This window comes from Neovison vison, chromosome 1 (genome assembly GCF_020171115.1).
Source record: "Neovison vison isolate M4711 chromosome 1, ASM_NN_V1, whole genome shotgun sequence".
NCBI classification, from domain to species: domain Eukaryota; kingdom Metazoa; phylum Chordata; class Mammalia; order Carnivora; family Mustelidae; genus Neogale; species Neogale vison.
Genome location: NC_058091.1, coordinates 130,450,197 through 130,476,249, shown reverse-complemented (window position 1 = coordinate 130,476,249; position 26,053 = coordinate 130,450,197). Strand labels below are relative to the sequence as shown.

General features: G+C 49.6%; 1 protein-coding gene across 5 annotated transcripts in view; it reads right to left on the bottom strand.

Moving 5' to 3' along the window:
• The window catches only part of RREB1 (ras responsive element binding protein 1), a 128,573-nt gene that overhangs the window by 64,206 nt on the left and 38,314 nt on the right, over positions 1–26,053 (bottom strand). For 3 of the 5 annotated variants that reach the window (XM_044258443.1, XM_044258435.1, XM_044258451.1), the window contains exons 2-3: positions 4,399–4,518; positions 1,157–1,284 (exon numbers count right to left, since the gene is read on the bottom strand). In XM_044258443.1, the coding sequence (XP_044114378.1) occupies positions 1,157–1,213 (57 nt within the window). In that variant the 5' untranslated portion in view covers positions 1,214–1,284; positions 4,399–4,518. Of the gene's footprint in view, positions 1–310; positions 524–1,156; positions 1,285–4,398; positions 4,519–26,053 lie in introns of those variants that run through there. The other 2 variants (XM_044258427.1, XM_044258459.1) reach the window with 2 other exon arrangements.

Sequence of the window (26,053 nt, the reverse complement as noted above, 5' to 3'; positions counted from 1 at the left end):
ACCGCGGAGGAGTACGTCAAGTTCTTTGCCTTGGCCAGCATGTGAAGAAAGTTTGCAATCAAATCAAATTACAGGACAGAGAATAAAGGATGCTTCCACCAATATTGACACCAGAGCAGAGAAAATTTTCTCCATGAGGAAACTGACATGCGCCCTGAAAAATGCCCTTTCGAAGCCTCTCGGTATGTGCTAAGTTCTGAACACGTCCAAGGTTTCAGCTTAGGAAGCTGGGGCTCGAGCGAACATCCTTCTCCCAGAGTCCTCATAGACTAAAGCCACCAGATGTCACAGCTAGTGCACAAAAGCTTACCTGGTTCCTTCTGCCAATCCGATTTGGTCCCGGAGGCTTCGTGGGGGACTTGGCGCTCTGGGGGCTCCCGCCATTCTCGGCGACTTTCCCTACACTCATTACCGCTGACATCATGGTGTTGACAGAAGACAAGTCTGAACCTTCCAAGCCAATGGGCGGACTTGACGTCATTGGGTCAAGGGTTTAAGCTTCTAAGAAGCCTCTGCCATAGAACTGAAAATCGGAAATCGCTGCTGTTGGTCACTGTGAGGTTTGGCGTCTGTCAGAGCCAGCGGGTGGCAGCCAGGACTCCCATAACTGTTAAGTCAGGTCAAAACACCTAAAACCCTCCTTTGTTCAAGCTGACACTCATGCCCCAAAATGACTTAAGCTTTCACGTGAATGAGGCTCTGTCATGCCAGAGACTGATAACCTTGCTTCCTCCTTTCTGAGCCGACACACCGACACAACCCCCAACAGCAGCAGACACAGGTCTCTTGGCTTTCCCTCTTCTTTCATTAGGCAGAATGGGAAAGGCTTGGCCAACAATTAGGAAAGCCCAAGGAGCTAACGTCTGGCCAGCACCCTCCTCATAACCCTAACACATGTGCTACTACATAAACGTTCTAGACTTAACAACTAATGATGAGGGCTATCAGGTCTCACTTAACTCCACTTCCACAATACAGTGTTTTTAACAGGGGAGCCCGAACTGTGGAGGACAACTGAGAAGCCAATCCTATCAGATTTATAACCAAATTTCATATTAACACAAAAAAAGACTGTTGCTTCAAATATACAAGTATGTCATGTACCTATACCCCAGAAAGTGGAAAGAAGAACCAACCAGCCCCCACTGTCAATTACCTCCATTTTCTGCCCCAACTCATACACTATGAGACCTTCCCCTGCTATAGCTATCATCCACGTGGAGTAGGAAAGGGGTCTGCGTTCGCTTCTTTTTTTTTTTTCTTCTCTTCTATCACTTGTTGACACTGGAAGGGAAGCAAAGGCAAAAAGATTCAGTGAATGCCTTTTGACCCAGGGAAGAAAAAACTGAAACCATGTATTTGTCGTAATCTCAGGCCACCCTATTCACGAGTATACACAAAAGGGAGGAGGTGATATTTAAGTCCTCCTTTTCTTCCAAAACCACCTTCTGTGTCTGCTTTTTCAACCTTTAACTGATGTTCCCTACAGAGATGTCACCCTCACTCTCAACAGCCGAAACAATTTTGTGGTATTTTACTTTCTGGGGTTCCCATTTATACCCACATTGAATTTTCCTTCATACCCTACACCCCAGTCCCCCACATTCAGACTCCTTCTTGACCCTCCCCTTCCTGTCTCTGCCTAAAACTGACCAAAGATAAGGCTGGCAGGAAAGGAACTCAGGAAAATCTCATGGTCTAGAAGGTACTAGGTCAGATCTAAAAAGAAAAATGGTAATACGAACAGAATGACCAAATGGAACACCATGGCTCGTGGCCATTCAGCCCCTTCTAGTTCCATACCACGGCAGTAGGTACAGCCAGAAGTAAGTCTGCCAGTAAACTACTTTCCTCATTTTCTCTGGGAAGATATTCTAGAGCGAGCGCCCTGTCAGTAAGCCACATATCCTATTATCTCATAGCGGGCCTATCCCATAATATCCCATACATACTATCCCATAATATCCAGTTATTATCCCATAACTGGACTTTAGTCAAAGATCAAGCTCCTTATCTCAGCAGCCAAGTGAAGGCTTAGAACCACCACCAGAAAGAACATGATTTCTTGTGGTTTCCTCCTCCAACTTCAGGGGATGTGACCTAGGATATGACAAATGGTAACACGCAGAGTGGCTACAAATGTGTCCAGCAGCACAGCAGGAAGAACTCGGGGATATAACTTTAGTAAGTGATGGTGCCATCAGCTCAGAAGTCTCGAGCTAAAATCTTACCAGAGGAGCCAAAGAGAGTCTTAGGAATGGTACTTTTCTCGTCAAGAGACGAAATGTGCCTTCCTTGTGGACAGACATTTTGAAGATAGGGTAGTAACGGGTTTCCAAATGGTCTAAGTAAAAGGACGAGCTGCAGAAACGTGCAACTACTAAGAGAACTTGGTGGAGTGGTCCCCCGCACATCTTTCCCACAAAGGGAGAAGAGCTACATCCCAAATTAATGAAAAAACCAAACGGCAGTCCCGTGAAGTTTCTCCATGCTAGGCCTTTTAGAACTGCGCTTCAAACTAACTGTTTTTAATGGTGTTAGAAAATTCACTTGGGATTTTTCTGTCTAGGAAAAATTGTGAGACACAAGCACACACACACGTAAGTGTGCATACACAGGGGCACACCCGATTTCTTTCCTACTGCATTTCTAAAAGTATCGTCAGTTCCCTAGAACTGTTGTAATCAATCAGCGTATAATTATCTGTTTGACTCAAATAAGTGGATGCCTTCAATCTTAAAACCATCTTGTTCTTTCAAATATATTTCCTCCTTAGTTTTATCTATAGCAAATTATGAAATAGCTGACCATAACTCTTTATTGGACTTACATTATGGCAGTAAAAAGAAAGTTAACCTTTCTAGTGGTCTACAGGAGCAGTTTAGGAGATAATCTTGCATTTGGTCCAATATACACTTAGGAAAGAAAAATGTGGTCATTTACTGAAATCTGGGAATAGGTTAAACACCTCTAGGACTCAATGTAAAATTGTAAGTTGTGAAAATTATATTCTATCATTGAACAGGGAAAGGAAAATGCACAGCGAAGACAGTCAACATGAAAAATTAAAATTATAAATATAAAATCAAAAAATATATTCAGGTAACAGAGCCAGATTACTAGTAAGAATTTCTGTTACAGTCATTATAACATCAAACATAGGTTCTTACAAACACCCTAAGTGTCTTCAATATACAATTTCTACCCATAGCCATAAGAGCTAAAACAACACCGGGGCTGAACATTGTAAGGGTTTAATAACCCTGTTGGAAAAGAAGAAACGCACACTTGTTGTTTCCCATTTTGTCTGGACAGGAAAACATATGCTACATTTACTTCCTTTACCTAGTTTACACGTAAGTAAGTAGCAATATATTTTTGCAATAGAGACTTCTCATCCCTGGTCGGAAAGTACAGGTAGCAAAAACAAACCTGCAGCTACACTGTTTGAAAAGAGCCCAGTTATTAGACTCATCCCTGAAAAGCTGTTTCAGAAGCAACCCAAGGAGCTTTGGTTTTTACTCCTGTTTGCTCTTGAGTCTTATACTTGAGTTCTTTCTGTTTTTGGGAGGATGGAACAGGGAAGAAAGGAAAGGACCTGGTGTAAAATAAGGGAGCTCATTGTTCCAGGTTATGGGAAAAAATCCACGTTAGCATTAAGGCACATCTGTGCACGGATTTAACCAGAGGCCAGGTGGCCCGGACCCATGCCCGACGCTGGACTACACTGGGGCAATAACCCAAACTGAAAAACCTAAACCTTCCGAGATTTGATCTGAGGGATGAAAGTGGAACCATACAGCTTAAGGTCCATTTACAAAGCGTGTTTTTCTTTAGGGATATTAATAGTCTTGGCATCTTCATGCTTCCCTTTGCTCCCTGACACCATCCTAGGCATCAGGCCTGCTACTGGGGGGAGAGCAAATAACAACAATAAAATACTGACAAAATAAAAAATCACTGGCCCCATTCTAATGCAATGGTGCTCCGACTGGAACGAGAGAGGACTGGGAGCTCCGATGAAGTTCCCAAATCACAGATAAGAAGTCAAGTCTTCATCTTCATCGACAGGGCCAAGTAGACTTGCCAGGCCATCTGTTATTTGCACAGAGTCTGAATGGTGGGGGGCGGGGGGCAGGGAAGAGGGGTGTCTGAAGCACTACTTCCTAGGAGACCGACACTCGACACCCCAGATTTCTCCTCCCACACTTCAGGCCCATTGGATCAGGAGGAGCTAGCAACTCAGGGTCACAATTTCACAGGTTTTGCAGCAAGGCCTCAGGAGGACCAGGGGGTAGAGAAAGAGCAACTCATAGGGAATGTGGGGAAGGGAGGGGAGAGAAGACTCAACACTCCAAGTTATTGTGACTCCAGGAAAGTCGATCCAGTTTAACTGACCTGTTCTCCTCGTCTTATCAAGCTGGCCCTCCTTACTGAGGGGCTGGCACTGGCGGAGCCCAGACGTGGGCAGGGTCACACCTCAAAGCCACCACCTCTGGAGTACAGAGTCGGAGCAGCCTGCACAAATGAGAAAAGGTAACATGAAGAGGGAGTCAAGACCAGAAATGGTCCCATCTCTGCATCCTTTTCTCCACTTAGCAGTGGGAGTCACAAGTTAAGGACAAGAGAACGGGTCCCATCCCCGCCTGGGTGCATAAGCAAGCTTCCCGCTCCCAGTGTGCCTGGGACAGACAGGAAACCCCCCCCCCCCGACCAAAGCACGCCCCCATGTCAGGTGCACTGGGGGCAACATCGTGTGACAGCAGCTAGGACCGCTGGCCCCGGCGGGGGGCGGGGGGAGCTCCAGGCATCCCAGCAGCGCGTTAACAGCCCATGCGGACGGACTTCCGGTTTCAAGGGCAGAGAGAACAAGACCACACTAAGTGCTATCAGCAACCGAGTGAGAAGACAGCTGGAAAGAGTAGACAACATGGAACCAAACAATCCTTTAACATAAGGACAGATGAGTACACCTTCTCCTGAGTGACAGGGGAAGCGCCCCCGACAGTTCAGACAGGACCAAACTTCTCCTTGCTATAGGGAGGATACAGAAAACTCCTCCAGTAACACACATCCCCACCTCCCACCCCCACCCCGCGGCCAAGAGTTTGAGCACATGTGCTCTGGGGTGCCAGGGGCCTCCAAACCCTGCCCTGGGAGAAAGCTGGCCCTCTGCAAAGTCCGGGAGCCCCAGAATGCGGCCTTCCGCAGCCTCCCCCAGAGCTGCAGCGTTCAGCCACATCCCGTTTCTGAGAACAGCATCCCAAAGCTGAACTGGGGAGTGCCCAAGCAGGAGATGGAAGGATGTACATCGAACCGCCACACAGACGAACCCTGTCGAGAAACACCTGCTTGGCCCACTTTCTGATTTTTATCCCCTCCCCGAGCGTCTGGAGGAAAGCAGCTCTGTGAGGCCACATGCCCAGTTATCCTCTTGAACGTCACTCACTCTGCCCGCGACAGGTTCCTGAGCACCTCGGACAAGCAAGCCCCCTGCTGGACTGGCCAGTTGGGGGACAAAGTGCCACCAACCAGGCTGCAAACTGCTCCGTGGAGACTGCGGACATGTGAACTACACCTCACTGTCGCAATTCTCCAACTTTTCTCTTTGCCCCTTCTCCTTCTGAAAAGTTCTTTGGATCTTGAGCCAAGTATCAAGAAACTAGGAGTAACTCATAGGGACAGCTCCCCGGTGGGATAGAGACCCCGTAAGCCCCGAGGAATCCTTATTACTACCTCAGTAATTCTCAATGGTTTGGTGGCAGCAAGAACCTCCTTAAGGGTCTGAAAAAAAAATTAAGACCTTCCCACAGAACGATGCACATGTGGCTATAGCCTCAACATTTCCCTTCAGCATCAAGAGTTTAGGGGGCTCAGAAACTCATCCTGGGGGTAAGCAGGATAAGAATCCTGCTTTTACTTGACCTACAACTCACCTTCCTTTAAACTATGAATCAGGTCAAGCTTATTAAAACTCTCATCAGGTTTTAGAAATGCACAAAACATACTTGCAGATCACCCCCAACCAAACTTAAAGATGCCTACGGTAAAGTGAAACACTGTGGGAGAAGAAAAAAACAAAACACCACCACAAAAAACCAAGCCAGATTTCCCTCCCTTTTTATTCATTTCTTAATTCACAGCAAATTTCAAGCAAATTTTTTAAAGATTTTATTTATTTGAGAGAGTGAGCAAGAAAGAGAAAGAACACGAGTGGGGGGAAGGGCAGAAGGAGAGGGAGAAGCAGGCTCCCCACTGAGCAGGGCGCCCGACGAGGAGCCAGACCTAAGGACCCCAAAATCATGACTTAAGTCAAAGTCAGACACTTAACTGACTGAGCCACCCACGCGCCCCTCACAGTAAATTTTAATAGGAAGAAAATCGAGCGCAACAGCTCCATGGTTGTTTTCTAGAAACTGCCACCATCTCCAAATAAAGTGAATTATAGTTCAATGTATAATTATTGAAAAGCCACGTCACAGAAATGAGCCTCTGGAATTTAAACTTTCCAAAATGTAACTTCGACTCTCATTAACATTTGAACTTACCCTCCCCGCTCATTTAAAAAAGATACTTTAAAAAAGTCCACCAAGTAATCTCCTCAGTACACACAGGGACCCAGAATGGGAACACGGCGACCTGACACACTTGACCCTGAAACTTCTATCTTCTGATCTTGGATGTAAAGGATCTGAATACTGAAGACATCTTGCAATAAAGCTGAGGGACAAGGGGTTACGGGGGTTCCACCAGGCCTAAGGTATTCACAGAACTCAGCAAGTGGATAAGCCCAGGACAGTTCTTGGAAGAAAATTCAAGATACCCTTTACCTCTATCACCAACGCCTGGGTGGGGCGGGGTGGTGAGAGGAGGAGGAAAAAGAGGGGAGAAAAAACCAGGTGAGGAGAGCCTGTGTCCTAGAAGGCGACTCGAGCAGGAGAACATGAGGAGCACAGGCTGGGAATCTGGAGGGGAGGGTCTCGGGGCTCCTGCGGGGGGACGCTGAGTTTGCATTCCCACACGGGCCCCGATCCACTGGAAGCAGGATGACTTGGAGAGGGCAGAGGTCCATCTGTGAGGATGAGGGGGCAGGGAAGGCTGGCCTCCAGCCCACAGGCCCCCGAGGAGATAAGGGACAATGCTATGTAAAGCCAGAAAGAAAAGATTAAGGAGCCTGTCTCCAGGTCCAATGAGATAGCAAAGGGGAGATGAAAGATAAAAGGGAAGATCGTCTAGAAACAAAGCTTCTCAGCTTCTGAAAACCCAAAGGATTCTTCAGTGAAATCTAAAATCTCTCCTAAAGGCCTGCGGGACAGATGGGGTAAGTCAGATGCCTAGGATGACAGGAGAGGCCCATGGATGCTCTAACAGGGAGCTTTATAAGCCGCAAGGACGTCTCTCTCGTAGACTGGGCTCCGTCAGAAAGGAAAAGACTCTTCCGTCCCTCTTGCCTAGGCTGGGGACAAAACCGAACCAGACGAGGTGTCGCACCACGGCAATGCCCGTTCTTCCTGGCCTGCAAAGCGTGGGGCAAGACTGTCTCCTCTAACCAGGACAGCCTCGTGTGTGCTGTGAAGGCTGACAGCTGTGATGACGGCTCTGAGTTCCAGGACGTTGATGTGTTTCTTGGCGATGGGCTCGGTCTATGCCTTGCACGGGGCGGCAACCCAGGCAAGTCACCGTCTCCCTCATTGGCATGGGCTTTGGTCAGATGAGGCCTTGGAGTGTCCCACGGAACGCTCCAGCAGGCTGGGCCCAACTCGGCAACGGCAACGGCAACGCGAGCTGCTCTGGCCAGTTCTGCATTCTCCCCGCTGGGTGAGGGGGGACGGGGAAGACCATGTATGTGAGCCCTCCCACTGGGCTGGCTTCTGAGGTCTGCCTCCAGAACATCCCCTCAAGACGACAGGAAGTAGTGAGACCTTCTCCCCTGCCATTTAAAGCTCCCTATGCTCTGGCCTTCCTTTACCTTCTGGCCTTCCTGCCGGGGGTGACCTCTCTGTTCAGTTTCTTCTCCCAGAATGCAGCTCTGCATGCCGGCCCCCTCCACTCCTAGCTCTCAGGGGCTACTTTTCACACTTCATTCCCACTGAGAGAATTCCTGAAGCTCTTTGTTATAAAACTCTGACTCTGCAGTATTAATACCAACACTACTGATGATGATGGCAGCTGCTGGGTCTTGAACACTACTTGCCACATGCTAAGTATTGCATCTCACTGCATCCTCCCAGCCACACCCGAGGAGCCCTGGTCCCACTAAACAGATGAGAAAACTAAGGTGCAGAGGGTTAAGCAACCTGCGTCGAAGATCCGGCAGCAGAGCAAAAGCGAATCCAGCTTCTAAACACTGCTGAGTTTCTTCTGGACAAAATCTGCAATCCTGGCACAGGGCTGGAGAGAACAGATGCACTCCCTCAATCACATTCTCTGACTCGTCACAATCATATTCTGAGTCACTTCTGCCCTTCCGGACTGCTCGGCACCTGGCCTTGCATTTCTGCCTGTTTCTAGGCAGGGAAAGGACCTCTCTCACACCTTCACCTCTGCCTTCCTCTCTCTGGCAGGATGCATGGCTGGACTTCTACCTCAGACTGGAAAGTTCACTGCACAGGGCAAGAGTCTGCAATCACTCACTGCCCTTGCTGTGCAAAGAGATGGGGGATGGGGGCGGGGGGGTACCTCCACAGTCTACACCCTTGAATTCTAGAAGGAGAAGGAAACTGGAAGGAAGCCACCAGGCTCTGCCTGAAATCCTGAACAGCTCAGTTCTGCCTGAGTGGCTGGATCCAGCTGATCCACCAGTGTGACCTCAGAGGCCATCTATGTCCCCTAGGCCACTTCTGCTTCCATGCATATGGAAATGCAGGCCAGGAGTGAGAGGAAGGAGCTCTGGCAGGAAGCCTACACCTGCAGGTCCTGGGGTTCCAACAAGGTGTCTGTGGGGGGAAGTAGTGGGGGAGAGCAAGAGATCGGGAACACAGAAGCTTGGGAGGGTGTAGGCACAACGGCACAGAGCAAAAATGACGTAAACACCACGTGAAGGGAATGTCAGACTCATCCAGTCAGTGAGAAGTTAACTACTACTGATCCTGCCACACAGGCCACCCCAAAGTGTGGTCCCCACGAGGGAGCATCGGAGGACCTTTGCTAGAAATGCAGACTCTCAATGTAGGTCAGTCAGGTCGCTATGCTGCACGCCTGAAACTTACTTACACAGCGCTTGTATCAAGGACTGTGCAGTAAGACCAAGAGCAAGAAAAAGAAATAAAGATGCTCAGGCCCCACTCCAGAATGTCTACATCAGAAACACCTCCAGGGATGGGCCCTGTGAGTCTGTATGTTAGCTCTCAGGGGATTCTGGCGAAGCCTTCGGAACCAGCGTTCATCTTTACGGAGAATTCTACGAGAAGGCTGACACAAAACCAAGGATCTCCCTGAGAAACTTTCCTTCTGTGAGAATTTGGAAGGAGCCACTGTTACAAAAACCAAGGTGCTAGAAACTCGGATCTCAGATCTAATTTTAGCTGTATCCACCACGATGAATGAATGAATGCATTAATGAGTGAAAAGAAAGGAAGGAAGGAATGTAGTGTGTGTGTGTGGGGGGGTGGTTAATTTATGCAGGGCCTATTTCAGCCGCTCAGGAATGGGGACATGTCAGATGTGAACTCCAGACAAGGCAGGGCCAGCCTGCAGTGCTGCGGCTCGGGGAGACTCTGGACCCTCAGAGCTATCTCTCCAGCAAGCTGTCACTCCTGGGAAGCGTGCTGTGGGGTGTTCTCCACAGTCAAAGCAGGCCGCCAGGATTTCTGGTGATCCCCGACACCCTCGCGGGCCCCACAAGTTACTCTGCTGCTCACGGGAGTATGTGCGCCCCAAAGAGGGCAGGTGAGAAGAACACTCAGGGAGGAGAGCGCTAAGGGAATGCAAACCCAAAGAAGCCCCATCCCCCTCAGAGGGAGCTCAGGGTCTCCTGCGCTGTGTCTCTTAATGGGACTCGGATGGAGAGGGACAAATGGAGCAGAGGCCACTCCCCCAGCCTAGAGCGGCTGCCCCGCACCGATCAGGTCTCAGGAGCCCCCATGGGTGCCAGGATTACCACAGGCTGCTGGCTCCCCACAAGGAAAGTTCACTATCCTCGGGTAAAGGAGCATTTCAATATTCGGTTATGTCCGGGTGGGGGGGCACGGAGACAGAGAGAAGCAGCTCAGGGGAGTGACAGGTCCCATGCTGGAAGCAGTTTCTCTCGTAAAAATAAAAGTCACTTGTGGACATTTTGATGGTTACGGGACACACACACTTCAGCAGGGAGCCAAGCGCTGACTGGAAGGCAGGCTTCCTGCTGACCAAACTTCACCGATGAAATTTACTCTCCGAAATACCAGCCCCTGGAAAGACGGGCCGACTTCTGCGCCCGCTGGTTTAGGAAACCGTCCGTGGGACCCTACTCTTCTTCCTGTATGTCTCCACAGGGCTCTTGGCTTCTTCGGAGGAAGTGGGGCAAAGTGCGGCGGATAAGCTTCTGGGTCGTCACTGAGACCGGGAAGCAGCCGGCTGCGTGCTTTACAACTCTTCTCCCGGGAGCACGGCTCACTGGCAGGATCGAACTCCCGCCAGACATGCGAAGCCAAGTCACAGCTGCCACACGGCAGCCATTTGCTCCCCAGTGCCCTGGCCGTCCGGGAGGCCCCTTCCACCCCACCCCCCACCCTCCCTGCGGCCCTTGGGGCCCGGCCCTGTTCCTCTCTCTCCAGGTGAGCTGGGCTTTCCCTAAACTGGCCGCTGGGATCTGGTTTATCATAACCTCCTTGCCCAACTTAGCAGAAGTGAGCCTGGTTCCCTACTGGGCCTGAGGAAGCAGGTGAGAAGGACCTCGGTGGGCAGGCCAGGGGGAGCCTAACTAAGGGAGCACTCAAGCTGGGCGTGGGAAGCATCACCTACCCCCAGGGCACAAAATGCTCTTCTGGCCTAAGCCAGAACAAGTCTCCCTGCGGGGGACTGAGCTGAGAAACCCCCACCCTACCCCACCCTACTGATGTGCCTTATCAGGAAAGGGTGGGGAGAGGCCTCCACATCACACCTCTGCTGAGGAGTTTAAAAAGAGAAGACTATTGCTATAATAGAAAACAGGATTTAAGTAAGGGTCTGTCAGAGGTCTGGTGTACCTCCAATGCCGTGTCTTTTCAGAGCACCTCCTTCCCCAGTAACTAGGGGGGGCACTGACCCTTTGTGACACAGACTCTGGGCTAGAAAATTTGTTAGGTACTTTATGTGACTCCTTCCCCAAACCTTGTGAGGCAATGGTGAGGTTACTTGCCAGCTAATAAGCAGCTCCTAGGGAGCAGGGCCGGGATTTTATCTAGCCCAGGGTTGCCAACTCCAAAATTGTTACACCTTCCTCTGTAACCACGATGATGATCATGGAAAGACCATTCAAAGAGCCATGAGCACTGGGAAATCAAGTTAGGGGGAAAACAAGAAATACCTGAAGGAACCAGACATGCTCAGCCCATCAAAGAGAAAGAACGGGAGACACCTTGAAGGCCTTCCAGGCGGGGGTGGGAGTAGGCAGCTCACCCTCTCCTCACGTGCCCCCACAGCATGAACGACATCTGTACAAAGAAGCAGGCCTGGGACCCCATAATCCTTTATACCAGAGCTCTGAACTAGCTCTGAACTAGCCCTGATCCCAGACAGAATGAGGCGCAGTAAGGAGCCTGCTCTGCTGTCCCTGGAAGCAGGCAAACAGAGGCTGAATAACTCCAACTTCAGTTTTGCAGTGCCCGGGTGACTGTATCCGATCATCCTTTTGACTTTCAGATTTCTATACAGGGGAAGAGGACCTTCCCTCTCTCCTAATCCCATCAGATTCAGAAGCTGGAGCGAGGAGAATAAACTCCAGAAGTAGGATTTAAAAGAGCGTAAGGTGCGGAGTCTGAAATCCTGTTGAACTAAAAAAGCTTTGCTTACCGCCAGCCGCGCCAGGGACGTGAACCTCAGCTCACGTCCAGAAAACGAAGCTAGTCATGCTGCTTCCACAGCACAGAAAGCAATCCAAGAAATACTCCCGAAGACCCTTTCCAGGTACAGCACCTGCCAACACCAGCTACCCGTGTCACGCCATTGAGCTCCCAGCATCCCAGCTTCCCCAGCCCCTCAGCCAACCCCCCCCCAACTCCTAGACTCTTCCAAGGGCTTCCCCTATTGAGCTTTCAGGGGAGGGGTCAGTTTGAGGATCTTTAGAATTTTCCATTCCAGCCCCCCAGTTTAACCCTGAAAGATAATTGAGCTTATCACGAATGCAATCTCATTAGGGACAAGGGGCAGAGCAGCTGCTGCCCCGCTGGCCGCCTCACTCCAATGTTGCAGGGAGAGCAGGAAATAAAACCCCTCCAGCTTCAGTTCACAGGGAAAACAAATCCTGGGCAGCTCGGCATTTGCTTAACCAAGGAAGCGGGCGCTGCAGGCTGCTGCGGGCTGCTGCGGGCTGCTGCGGGCTCCTGCGGGCCCTGGCTCACTCCTCCCCAGTGCTTCAGCACCTCTCTCTCTCAGCTGTGCCACCTGACTGCAGGGAGGCTGACAACCTCCCTGAAGTGGGTCTGGGTGCCTTTAATCACATTTACAGCTTGGAGGAGGAGGCTGGGGTAAAGTTCAGCAGCCGTTTGCAGAGAGTTTTAGGCAATATCCTGCAACTCTTTCACAGGCCCTGAGGTTGCGGGGCTGGCCTTTCAGACCCGTTCGGGTAAAGGGGCTGCAACTGACCACCCCCACCCCCTACCCCAGGCAGATGGGTAACCTCTGGCCTTCCAGCTTCCAGAACTTAGGGCCATTTCAGGGGGACAGCCCTTATAAAACCAAAATTACTTTCTGGTAGACAGATGTATTGTTCCAAAATGCTTCAGAGAAGACAGTGGAAGGAGATCCCCTCTTCCCTCGCCCACTGGAAAAAGGGTCGGCTCTGGGCAACATCTCACAGTGGGCGATCAGACATTACGAACGGTCAGCTGAGAATGACTGTACCATGCCCAGGCCACCAGGTGTTCCATGGCCTGCCTGCTATGCCCTCTAATGGATGACCTCTTCCCCTAGCTTTTGCTTTTAAGGAAAGTATTCACCCCTATATCTATGAAGAAAAACAAATACTCTGAGATATAAGCGGCTGACAAGTGTTTATCGCCAGCCAACCAGCCAAAAACATCAGCAAGCAAGTGGTTTTCCTTTAAGCACACTGAGCCCAAACCAAGAAGCTACTCCAGGGGCAGGATGGGGCACCAGGAAGGCAGGTGCCACATGGCACCGGTCTCCAAGCCCCAGCCCTAAGGAGCCGGCCAGCAGAGGCAGCTCGGGAGGCTGGCTTCTCTGCGGGGAGATGAGCACAGGGTCCTGGAGGAAGTATGAGCCACAGAGGCCCTCCTGGCGTTTCTGCCCTGAGCCTCTAAGAAGGTGATCAGTTCCCGACAACTGCACTCACCTGGGGTATCTAACTGCATTGCTGTGGCCCCTGCACAAAGGGCAGAGCCCCACAGCCCAGCAGGGTCCCAAAGGAGCATACAGCGCCCCAAGCCCACTGTTGGTTTGCGTCTAACTGAGCGTACAGGGGCACCGAGCTTGCCCGGGCCCTTCAGTGTGGGATCACAGAACAAGTCCCATCCTGACTCCTGAGAACCTTTTGCAAGCCCCTCAACTTCCCTCCTGAGTGACAAAGAACAGGAAGGAAGACCTCCAAGGGGGAGATGAACACCAGCTGACTGAGCACTGGGCCAGTACCAGCAGGGAGCCTAAGAGGAGACTCAGTGGTGAGAGATCATAGGTCCTGGCCCCTGGGGCCTCAATGGCAGACCGGGACCATTCCAGACATCTGCCCAGCCCCGGAAGGGCCTGACGCGTCTCGAGAGAGCCCCCAGAAGAAGGTAAATTTCTGGAGCACAAAGTTTAGAAACCCTGATGCATGCCGAATTAACTTAAGCAGTGTATTACAAACATCCCCAGTCAAGTGGGGATCTCAGCTGAAAAAAGACCGGCCTCTACCCATATTTTGACACAAAATTGTCTCCGCGTGTAACCACGTCCTGTTTCTCGAATGAAGTTCTTGAGACCACCTGCAGTCCTAACGCTCCCTCCGCTCACCCCCTTCATTTTACTTGAATGCCTGTGATAAAGGCACCCTCGTGGCGTTGGAAAAGAACATCCCTACCCTTTCCTTTTATCTTCGCTTAACAGTTTGCCATCCAGTGATAGGAGGGGCCTCGCCTCCAACAGTCGGCCCTTTTATCTCCCGCTGACCACGCAACTACACCAAGCCAAGGGCTGGATTTCCTGCAGCGCCCTCCGAGGGGCTGTTGGACTTGTTTAAAATATGACTGGCCTCCAGAACCTTGGAACAATGCCTGAGCAACACCTACCCAGCATCCATTTCAGCTCCAGCCTTGAAAGCCTCCAAGTCCAACGTACCAGGACTCCTAGTGCCTCAGTGTGGGAGGCTTACTACCTCCGAGCAAGAGAACTCACTTTCCAGTCTGCAGCCAATGTAAGGGCCACCTTCGCCAATGTCCAGAAACCCTAGATGCTACCTACAGTAGTTCAAGTTAAACTCTGAGTTTCCACTGTTATTATTATAATAATTCAGAGGCACTGAATCCCATCCTTCAGCCGCTGGAACACAGAGCAGTATGCCATGTGCTTTCTCGCAGAAGCCTGGGAACACACAGCACCCATCGTCTGCAGCGTGAGGATAGGCTGATCTCTGACCACAGGCCAAGCTCTGTGTATGAGACTTGGCTATGCTAGAAGGCATAGGTCCCCAGCTCAAACTCTCACCTGCTCTGAACACCACAAGCATTCCTGTGAACATCAAGGTTGGCCATGACGGCAAACTCCTATTTTTGTGGCAGACCGAGGCTACTATGGGACTGCCATGCCACTTATGGGATGGGACGACCAGGAGTTCACCCATCAGAGCACAGAGGACCCCAACTCCCTGCCATTCGAGGCTGTGAGTTCCATCTTCTTGGCATCACACCAGCGTATGTGAGGTTAATGGTCTCAGAGAACGATACGATCAGATGTTTCAAACAGTCCACCAGAGTTCCCAGAGTAGAAGAAAAAAGTCTTCACAAAGTCAAATAAAAAGAAGAAAAACTTCCTTGTCTACGTCCCCCTTAGCCCCTCACAATCTCCCAAGGAAGAGGGTTCAGGGATGGGGGGAGGGAGGAAGGCCAGGCGGTGGAGTGATGGCAGTAGGCAAGGCCATAGGTTAGACCCGAGGCCAACGAGTGACGGAATCCAGGCCGTACGTGACATTTGCAACACAAATTTCTGTACCATCACTCCAAGACGGAGCCAGTGTTTTTAGGATCCCTCTTTAGGAGGCCCAGATAATAAACAAGAGCATAGAAAGACCAGCTCAGCCACATGGTCCCCACGTAAAACGCAGGAGGCGGCACTCTGTGTGGCCCTTCTCCCGCTGCCATGGGGCTCGGCCCTGTCGCTGGCCTGTCAGTGAACAGGAGCCAGCTCCCTGGCTCGGCCCCACGGGCCAAACAGCAGGCGCTCTGCAACGTCCTCCGTTTCCTCCCAGCCATGAAGTCAGAACAACCTGTACAGACAAAGAGAAGCGAAAACTTGCGAAACAAGGCATCTACCCTGCTCACTGAATGTGCCCGAGGAAACTTTCTCAGAGACCTTTTCAGATGCTTCACTGCAATTCTGGAAAGAAAAGGCAGTCCCCTACACCCAGGCACGCACATGTTCACACAAACCCAATTTCATGCTCTGCCGGGCCCACCACTGCAATGCAGAAGTCAAACCAGAACTCCAGAGCGTGGCCCCCGGTTACTTAACGGATTTGGAATTGTAACTGACACTTTTCCATAAACTCTGTAGAGGCCGGTGACATCCTGGCATGTTCCCAATCTGGAAACAGAGTCTTCCTAAAGCCGGGAAGGGAGAAAGGCCTAAGAGATTATACAATGATCTGCTACCTGACTACAGAAAAAAATGCTGTTTGCAAGAAAGAGATGTGGGGGGGAGAAAGTCTCTACTGTCTCTTTATTCCTTGTAGTTAACCCCTAACATTATGCTCTAGCCAAGGCAAGAATAATCCTTTTAGGGTTTCACTCACAAGAAGCTACTAATTGTGATAACTTACTTTTCTTTTTTTTTTTTCTAAACCCTACCGGCTGAGATTCATTCAACAGGACTAGAGTTTGGAAGACAGGCAAAGTAATTCCAGTTCTATCTGATGTAAAGATCTCGAAAGGACCATGCTACTGGTACGAGTCATGTATTCTGTACAATCTGAATTTATAATCAAATGTGATTATTCACATGAGGCAAATGCTCCTTTAAATTTTTTTAGCTTGCAGAAACAAAAAACCGAGGGACACGTTAATCCGCCAGATCTGCCAGGCTCACGACTTTCACAGCTTCTCCCTACTTCATTTACTATGGCTTTAGCCACCAGGCAGATTTCACTTTAAAAACTGAGTCTCCTTAGTCTCCTGGGGTCCGACTTCCAGGTCCATCCTTGCTGCTTTCTGTGAACTCAAGCCAAAGTCCAGGAAGAGTGCACAGAAAATGTGCGTTCTTGGCAAAGGGTTAAAATGCATTGCTGAAGATGTTCTGTACTTTCTTTGTGCCCTTGATGTAGGGTGATTTTTGCTATCAGTCTGGAAAACCTCAGACAGCATGGTGGCCATTCTCAGACGTTAGTGTACGGACCTCCCAGATATGAAAGCCACCAGGAGCTGTAGGACAGAGCCCCCTGGCCTGGAAATTGAGGAGACAGGGCACAAAGACGTAAATTCCAATCCATGGGAAAGTAAATCATGAGCCAAGCACTTTAGGGCTGACAGGTTCCCAAGGTGTAAGTCATCAAGCATGAGGGCAGTAGGGCAGAAGCAAAGATGAGCTTACAGAAAAGATCTGGCTTTCAGAAGACAGGGCGTTCCAGTTAGAAGGAAATGTACAGCGACCCAAGAGGTCTGGACAGGTCGTGGCGTCACGAAAGCACAGGCTGCTGCGTGCCTACATTTTCACCCTCCTCAAGTAAAGTAAGGAAAAGCAGACAGTTTGCTGGGAAACTCACAATGCTGAATGTATTCTTTTCTGAGGTTCAGGTGCCCCCTTTTACAATGAGATGGTTAAGACTGGTTATTAATGGTGATTTCTTTATGGCAAAAGAAAAAAAAAAAAAAGACCACCCCTTGAGTCTACCTGCAGAAGTTTTGCCTTGAGTTTCTAGACCCTGAAAACAAAACCCTTGGGAGCCGTCAGGCTATATGCCATGTGACATCTGAAAGGAGGGAGAGTGGAGCAGGGCAAAGGGCAGAGATGGGGTGGCCAAACTATGCTGGTGTCAAAGTTCCATCCACGGGGATGGACTTCATCCTGCGGCTATGAAAACCCACTGAAGGTCCACCCCTTCCCTTTAAAAAAAAAAAAAAAATTGTGAGACGAAGTAATACGACCCATATTTTTAAAAAGTTCTTGGTGGCAGTTAAAGAAATGGACAATTAGAGGCATGTAACCCAGTTAGGAGGCCACTGCCGTATGAGGGACAGACAGTAGGACTGTGGGATCCACGAAGACATCACCAAGGGCCGGACCTCGCCATGGAATGAGGGTGAGGACGAGGCCGATACTGGGCTTCTGCTTGGGCAAAAGAGTGGGTGACAAGGCAGTTAACGGAGATACAGAAAAAAAAATTCCCAGTACAAGGAGAGCATAAATAGAACACAGCAGGAGGGGACTGGTTATCCCACAGCAGGATTTCTCTGCCCCAGAGAAAACCTCCCATGCCCAGAGCCAGAAAAGGAGCAGATGGGAATAAAGAAGGTTCTGGAGGAGGTGGAAAAGGAGGGCAGGGGGCTACCAGGCACGAGAAGATGAAACACGCGTGCTTGAATGGAATACATAACATATGTAGCCATGTAAACAGAAGTATTCGTTGTCAAACGGACTCTGCTAATGAACACTGACGTAAGCTGCTGATGTTGGGGGAAGGGCACAGAGCCTAACTCCCAGGTTACAAGTCTACCCAGAACTGTACCACATGTAAAATAAAATCCATCCTCCTCTTTCAAACAGCCTATCCTATAAAACTCCCGGTCTGCGGAACTGATAGCATCTAGAACAGCGAAGTCCAGGTGAAAGTTCTCCAACAATGAAAATGGCCTCTGTCTGGGCGGCCCAATATGGTAACCGCTAACCACGCGTGGCCACTGAGCACCTGAACAGAGACTAATGGAACTAAGGAACTCCATTTTTAAATTTTACTTAAGTTTAATTTAAATTTAAATAGCCACATGTGGCTACCAGCTGTTGTACTGGATAGCGTAGGTTTATGGTATTTTTTTTTTTCCTCCAGTAATCTTGGGTTACTAGACTGCTGTCCTTCATTTGTTTGCTTCCTGGGGTTTTTAAGCCCTAGAGCAGGAGTAAGGATGATCTGGCATGGTTTTACCAGCAGGCATGAGAAAGAAGTGAGCTGATCCCAGAAGTAATACACTTTGCTATGAGTTTTCATTCTTCCCAGAGTTTACCAGAGTTTCAATGCATAAAGGGAAATCACCCATGAAACCAACAACAGAGGGACATCTCCTAAGCCAGACTGATTTCTTCTTGGTGAGTCATCACCACCCTGCCCCATCTACCCCAAACCTGCTCAGACCTGGTCCCACCTCCGACATGAAGGTCAATGTGTACAAACAAGGGAAAATGGTTACAAAATCAGATCAAGTTTAAAAAGCAAGTCAGTGCCTTTGAGCATTCTATGTTACGAGCAAGTATTTATGGACAAAGCCTGGACGATGCAACCAGAAATGATATATGGGTCATGGGAATACAGTGATGTTTAAAAGAAAGGTGTAATTTAGTATCATTATAAACTTGATTTTCTAATTTAAAAAAATTTAATACACAAAAAAAGAAAACAGTCACACAGCACTCCTTAAGATATGAAACGGTTGCCCTGCCTTCCTCCCTCAATTTTAGTATCTCTAGCCTGTGCCTGGCACACAGTAGGCGTCTGTTCAGTTCACTCTAAGTTAAACATGGGCTGATGAAGGGGTGAGATGCTCGGGTTGGCAGCCTCATTCTACAGACAAGTACAAGATTCATACCCTCGAAGGAGACATGACGGAAAGAGCCCTGGGTGCTGTAAGCCACAGCGGAATCACCGAAGCCTCCCTCTGAAGCTAATAGTACAGTATACGTTAATCAAATTACCGTATTTGAATTTAAATAAAAAATTTAAAAAGATTCATATACCCTCGAAACTATGTCTAAAATTTGCAGTATTCATTTTTGGGGGAAGAGTCCATAAATTTGTTCTGATTTTCAAATGCTCCTTTCTCTTGCGAAGATGAGATCAGTCATGTCCTACATGGCAGTGACTTAATAATTAACTGAGTGAAATCAATCCCCCAATGCCTACTACAAACAGCTATAATTTTAGGACAGAATTCATCCTACAGGAAGTGGGGGAGATCATGGATCCCCATTTCTGTCACCATTTCTGTGGTTTTGCCCCCCCCCCCCAACCCAGTTACTCCAGGAACAGCACTTCTAGAGCCAAGTTAGTTCCTGGTGCTATTATGTTAAAACTTTCTGAGGGCCCGTTCCCACCCCCTCTGGGCCATCAAAGGCACGGAGGAGGATTTCTGAAAGATCCACGGAGAGGTGTAAATGTGGCCGACACTCTAGCAATTCCTGGGACTCTCAGAGGGGTCCCAGAACAGAGGGTGGTCCGGGGGAGAATGTTTATGTTGCAATTAACAAAAGGTAATGGCATTCGTGAGTCTTTTAAATAGAAGCCCAGAATTAAAACGGGGTCCCTCTATGCACCAAACAGTCCTTACTTAAACTGCCCATGCATAAATAAAATAAAGTGGCTATAAGAGGGAGGATTATATCAACTACAAAATTCCAGAGTCACAACCAGGGGAGTGGGAAAAGTGACAAAATGGTGCGGGGCGAAGGGGGCCTGGCTTGGTCCTTGTTCCCTCATGCAGTCTTTGAAGGTGAAAATGAACCAATTTTTTTTTTTCTGGCCTTCCAGCTGTCAGAGGTTAAAACGAAATGAAACAAACTTGTTTGAAAAAATTAACCAACGGGAGCAGCCATCACCCTTCAACTGACTCGGAGGGAACTATATTTCACCCGAGGCCCTCAAAGACGGTGCGATGATAAAAATGCTTTGTTGGTCACCTCAGCTGCTAACTATGGCTCCAGCGCTAGACCTGGGATGTGTGTAGGGGGTGTTCTAGAAGCTCACCACCTGGGTGAGGGAAAGCAGCAGCGACAAGGTCAGGTCTAGGCCATCCTAAGTTAACGTCCGGGGGAAACACTGGGGCGCGTGAGTGGAGGGGTGTGAGGCGTGAAGCAAGGCTGCAAGGGACCCCGAGGAGCCCCTGGGGCCGGGGCCTGCTGACGGGCATGCGTGGGGGTGCGGTGCGGGGAGCTGGGGCAGTGGGGCTGCGGGCTCGGTGTAGGCAGAGAAGATGATGTCAGTGTTCAGAGAACCTGTTGGAACACGGAAGGCGACTGCAGGGGAGGGAGGCCTGACGAGAAATGGGAACAAAGGAAACACAGAGGTAGGCAGGCTGGATATACAATGGAGGAGCAGAGGGAGAGGGGGCGGGGGGGGGGGACGTGGCAGGAGTCACGGGCTAGATTTCCTGCCGTCCTGGGAGGGTGACTGGGAAGAAGATTCTGAGGGTGAAGGCGGTCAGGCTAAGTGCTTTTTTCGACAGCTGGAAAGTGAAGAAATGACAAGAATAGAAGGGCAGGTCTGGGTACTCCGGGATTAGCACAGAGGTGAGAATGGGAGCTTCTGAGGGCACAGGAGATCCATCCCTCCAGGAGAGGCGGGGCCGGTGCTGGGGGAGCCCCGAGATAGAGCCAAGAGGGTCTGGCCTACGGAGGTAGGAAACAGGGCTGGCAGGAATGAGGTTCCCCCGGGAAGGAGCAGGGTGTGGCGTCTGCATCGATGTGAAAGCAGCAGCAATGAAGGCGCAGGACCCTTCAGCACCTGGGAAGACGCAAAAGCACAGAAAGGAACCATCCCAGGGGCTGCTCCAGAAGCTCCCAGCTGGATAAGCTTCATCCTGAACACACAGTAGGCACTCAAGTATTTTCTACTGATTAGTAATCTCAAGAAAACAGGCAGGGGGTCATACACTGTGTGGAGGAGGAACAGAAAAGGGGAATTGATGGTTTAAGGAGCAGAGGGCCCCAGGGAGCCGTGGGAGGGAGCACAGTGGCAGAGATCAATAAAGGCCTCCTCAGTGGCTAAACCCGAAGGCCCTGGGGACAGCCAGGGACAAAGATGCTGAAGGGTGGGGGGAATGGCTCTCCTTTAGCTTAGGTATTTACAACCATGTGATCCCGATCTGGTGGTGCCGTGGATTAAGAACAGGCTCGGGGAGCAGGGAGTTTGCTCCCTGGAACCCCAGCCTCCCACTCAGGGTGAGTCTGGCATCCTGTTTCCCACTCCGGACAGCTGGTTAAAGAGAAGGAAGGAAAACCCGTGTTATTTCAAACAGTGGCATCTTTTACTCCGGCTATCTGAGGCAAGCCTGTCAGGTTTCTCCCAACAGATGCCCAATTCACACACGCAGCTGCTCTCCTGAACAGGAAACAAGTGGGATTCTACCTACAAATACCAAGGGCACCAGGTCTCTGTGGGGGAGAGAGAACGCCCAACCCAAAATGGCTTTCACAGGTTCCCCCCACCCCTTCCCGGCTAAATTTCTAACCCAGATGCTCCTCAGTGCGGAATGTGGCTGGGAAATCGCCAGGGACCTGCAGGAGTTGATTATTAAGGACGCAGCCTTCCACCACCAGCTCAGGGGTCCACCATCCTTCTCCCACAGTAAGCTGGTCTGGACAACTCTGCCTGTGATTGAATTAGCCTGAGTTGAGTTGCTCTTTTTAGGTCAGTTCTTTCTTCTTTTGTTTAGATCTGACTCAAGATTTACTTCAATTATCTACACGTCTGTTAGGGCACCCAGGCAAATTCAACCATCTAAAGTGAGGGAGAGGGAAGGAAGGGACGGGATCTTTACTAAAACAACATAAGCAAAACAGCCCCTGCCCCCCCCCCATCTCTGTTCTCTAACATTACTAAACTCCTGGACCAGCAACTGTTTCTCAAAGGAAGATTCTAGACTCTTGAGTCTGAATGTGAAAAACTCCGTGGTTAAGCCCTGGCTTGCAGAAAACTAAAAATTTCAGCAATTCTGGAATGAAATGCTATGTTCAGAGCTATACAGAGCGTAGCAGCTGTTCGCAGCCAACACGAAAACCGAAAGGGGTGATGCTATCTTTATCCTCTACCTAGAGTCAAAGCTGGTACCGGCCTGGGCAGGGCTGCCAACGAGCCGGCTGGGTTCTAGCCTGCTGAGCACAAGAGACAAAGACGGCAAGGAATTACAGGGGCTGGCAAAGTCCACCCAAACAAGACAAACAACAGACCCACCTGGAAGAGAGAAAATGCAGTTAATCATTAACAACTTTGAGGGGATGCAAGGAAACAGCACGGCTGGGGAAGCAGCTTCCAAGGACATTTGGAAAATCCTTTTCATTGGTTCAAAACTGGAAAGATTCGTCCATCTAACTCTTCCTGAATTTCCCCCGTTTTTCCTGGGAAGGAGAAACACCGTCTCCTCTATTAAAACTCAAGCCCTGGGGCGCCTGGGTGGCTCAGTGGGTTAAGCCACTGCCTTCGGCTCAGGTCATGATCTCAGGGTCCTGGGATCGAGTCCCACATCGGGCTCTCTGCTCAGCGGGGAGCCTGCTTCCCCCCCCCCCCCGCCTGCCTCTCTGCCTACTTGTGATCTCTTTCTCTCTCTCTGTCAAATAAATAAATAAAATCTTTAAAAAAAAAAAACAAAAAAACAAACTCAAGCCCTGATCCTGAAAACTTAACAGAAACCTCTCCAGGCCACGCCATGGAGCGAAGCCCCAGAGGAGCGTCTCAGAGAGCAGATGATGATGGAAAAGGCACCCGAGGAGAAGCCCTCCTACGCCCGAAGCTGATGCAAGGGTTGGCTGGAGAGAATGTTCTCCTGGTGCGACCAGGCTACCTCACACTGAGAAGACGCTTCCCAGGAGCCAGCAGGTTCTAGCCCCAACAACCCTGTTCTGCTGCCCAGCCATGCATCTCAAGCACGGGCCCTCGCTGCCCGCAGCCTGCCACATGCCTAAACCACCAACGACCCAAGCTGCCGGTGAGGGGGGCTTCACACTTGCAATGGGGAACAGCTGGCGACACAGCACACTTCCTGCTAGTTCTGACACACTGTCTCCAAGAAAAAGAGAAGAGCCACCGCAGGGCCGGAGATGAGCCGACAGAACTGCACAGCACGGAAGGAGCGGACTTGCCAGCCACGCTTCCCGGGTTCAAATCCCGCCTTTTCCGCTTGCCCACCGTGCTGTGTGGCTTGACCTTGTGACACTGCGCTGGGCCGGTTATCCCTCCCTCAGTCTCCTCGGCTGATGGCTGTTGGGAGGAAGGCCAGAGTTAAATCTGCTAAGGGCTTTAACAGGGTCTGGGGCACAGCCTGCCAACCCTCTCAGTGCTTGCCATTGTCATATAGGTGCGCACCCGAGCACACGTTTACTGCGCAAACACACTAACTAGCAAGGGCACATCAGCATGTCAGGCTTGATCCACTAATTACTGGTTCAACAGGTGCCAAAGATACTCCATTCATGCAGAGCCATGGTCCTCAAACTTGAGCACGAACCCACATAGCTTACTGTCACAGGGGTCTGGGGACCCGCTCCAGAATTTCTGATTCACAAGGTCTGGGGCAGGGCCTGAGAATCTGCATGATGAACGAGTTCCCAGGCCGTGCTGATGCTGCTGTCCTGGGGATCACACTTGGAGACTCACCGCTCCGTGTTTCCGGGCCTAAGCCTTACCTATTTCTGTGCACAGTAAGGTTTAAGGAGATAAAATGAGAAAGGAGAGTGGCCACACGCCTGTGGCCACGTGCTCTTCCACGTTGCCCCGCACCCCTACACCTCTGCAGGGCAGGGGGCAGACCCCATGACGAGTTCCGGCCAATGGGCGGGGAGCCAAGATGCCTTCCAGCCTGAAGCTCTTTAACATGGCCAGCCATGTGAGCGGCGAGCTGCGGCCTTCCCAGAGCTGCCGGGAAGTGTATGTGATGCCAAGGCGGCTAGAAGATGAGCACGGCCTGGATCCCTGGGGCCACCAACCTGAAGGGAGCCACAGGAGCGAGCGGCTAGACCTGCACCCATCTCCCACGAACGAGAAAGAACAGTACGCGGGGTTGAGCCGCTGAGATTTTAAAGTTTGTTTCATGCTTCAGCACAGCTGAGAGTAACCTAAGACAAGTCGTTATGAAAAGAACCTTCACATCCATCTTATTAAGTACCACCCATCAAACACAGATGTGAGGTCTTTTATAATAAAGTCCATCAGCGTGGATTTCTACCTTATTGTCATTCGCTTCAATTCATCAAAAGAGGGGAGTTTTGTTTTGCCTTTTTTTTTTTTTTTTTAACCTCCCGTTTGGGATCTCTTTCTCACCAAATTTAAAAATTCTTCATCGCAACATGATTACATAACAATTGCCAACAATTCAGAAAGCTAAGTATGCTAAGAAGTACTGAAAATGTGGACAGTAAATACACTGCAGGCTTTGGACCCAGAGCCCCATGAAGCACACATACACACACACTTCCACTTCTGGAAACCCTGGAGAAACGGCAGGCCAAGAGGAAAGGGTTTCAATTTTATTTATTAAATCATCTGTGAATTGATAACATATCTTGCCCAAATCAAAGAAGGTGATGTCTTTAAGGTAAAAGCGTCACCACTGAACCACAAAACAACTCTTTAATAGAAAAAAAGGGAATTTCGAATCAACCTAGGAAAATGTGCAACTTAACAGGCAGGTAATGAGCTGCCCATCACATACAACCTTTTGGGTGATGTGGAATCAAACATCATGAAAATTCTCATCTCCTAAAAAACGCCAGACGTATACACAGCTGAAACAAAGCAAAATCCAGAACTCAACAACAAAGGCTAGACAATTTTGAAATACACAAACTTAAAAAAAAAAAAAATTGGGGAAGAGAATTGAAAAATTGGTAATAGATCACATATAGCCTTCCTGGTCTAAAGAGCCCTTCTGTGGAGGGTCCTCTGTGAGGAGTAGCTCAGCTGGGTAGGCTCTACCACTAATCTCAACGGTGAGGGGACTTCTGGCTACAATTCTCCCCCGCTCTTTCTGCAGAGGCTGGGCACACACACAGATACATTTTAAAACTCATCCCAAAGGAGCTCAGTGGATCTCTGCTCCCCACTTAGCACAGGCGAGGTGAAGCTAGAAATGAACAGATCTGCCCCTTCTGGCCTTCTCGAGTTCCAAGTTCCGAGGCCCCTAGAGTGCCTCATTCTTGGGGTGTGGCACATTCCATCTCTTTGGGTACTTCACGCGGCCAAAATGGGGGGGGGGTAAACACTCATATAATGCATTTGGCCACGTATTATCACTCAGCTTTAAACTCAAGAGTTGAAAATAATAAAAAAGGCCCCAACACTGAAAGCTATTCGGCAGATGGTGGGGTTTTTCTTTCAGGAGGTATGAAAAAGTCATTTAAAAAAAATGAAAACCTGCAAACTTAAACATCTTAAAAAAAAAAAAACAACTGTATGACACATTACCTTTAAGGCATTAGAGAAACCAATAAAAGTCTCACAGAGACCCTGTTTTAAAACAGGGTTACTTCTGCACTTTTCATTAAGGAGCCAACAGTGGAGGACACTCCGTTAGGACATCAGAGAGAACAGGAATAATGTGCAATTCGATGACAGGTGGATTTACTAATAATCACATAACTAAAGAAACTCAGCATCGCATCTTGCTAGTACTCCTCTGGAAGACCCCTGGAAACCTTTATTAATTAAGCAAGTTGATTTTCTGACGCTCCCTCCATGACCTCAAATCAGAGTTACTGTGTGCACATCTACAGAGAAACATAATGGGAACATCCACGTTTAGCAAATGAAAGC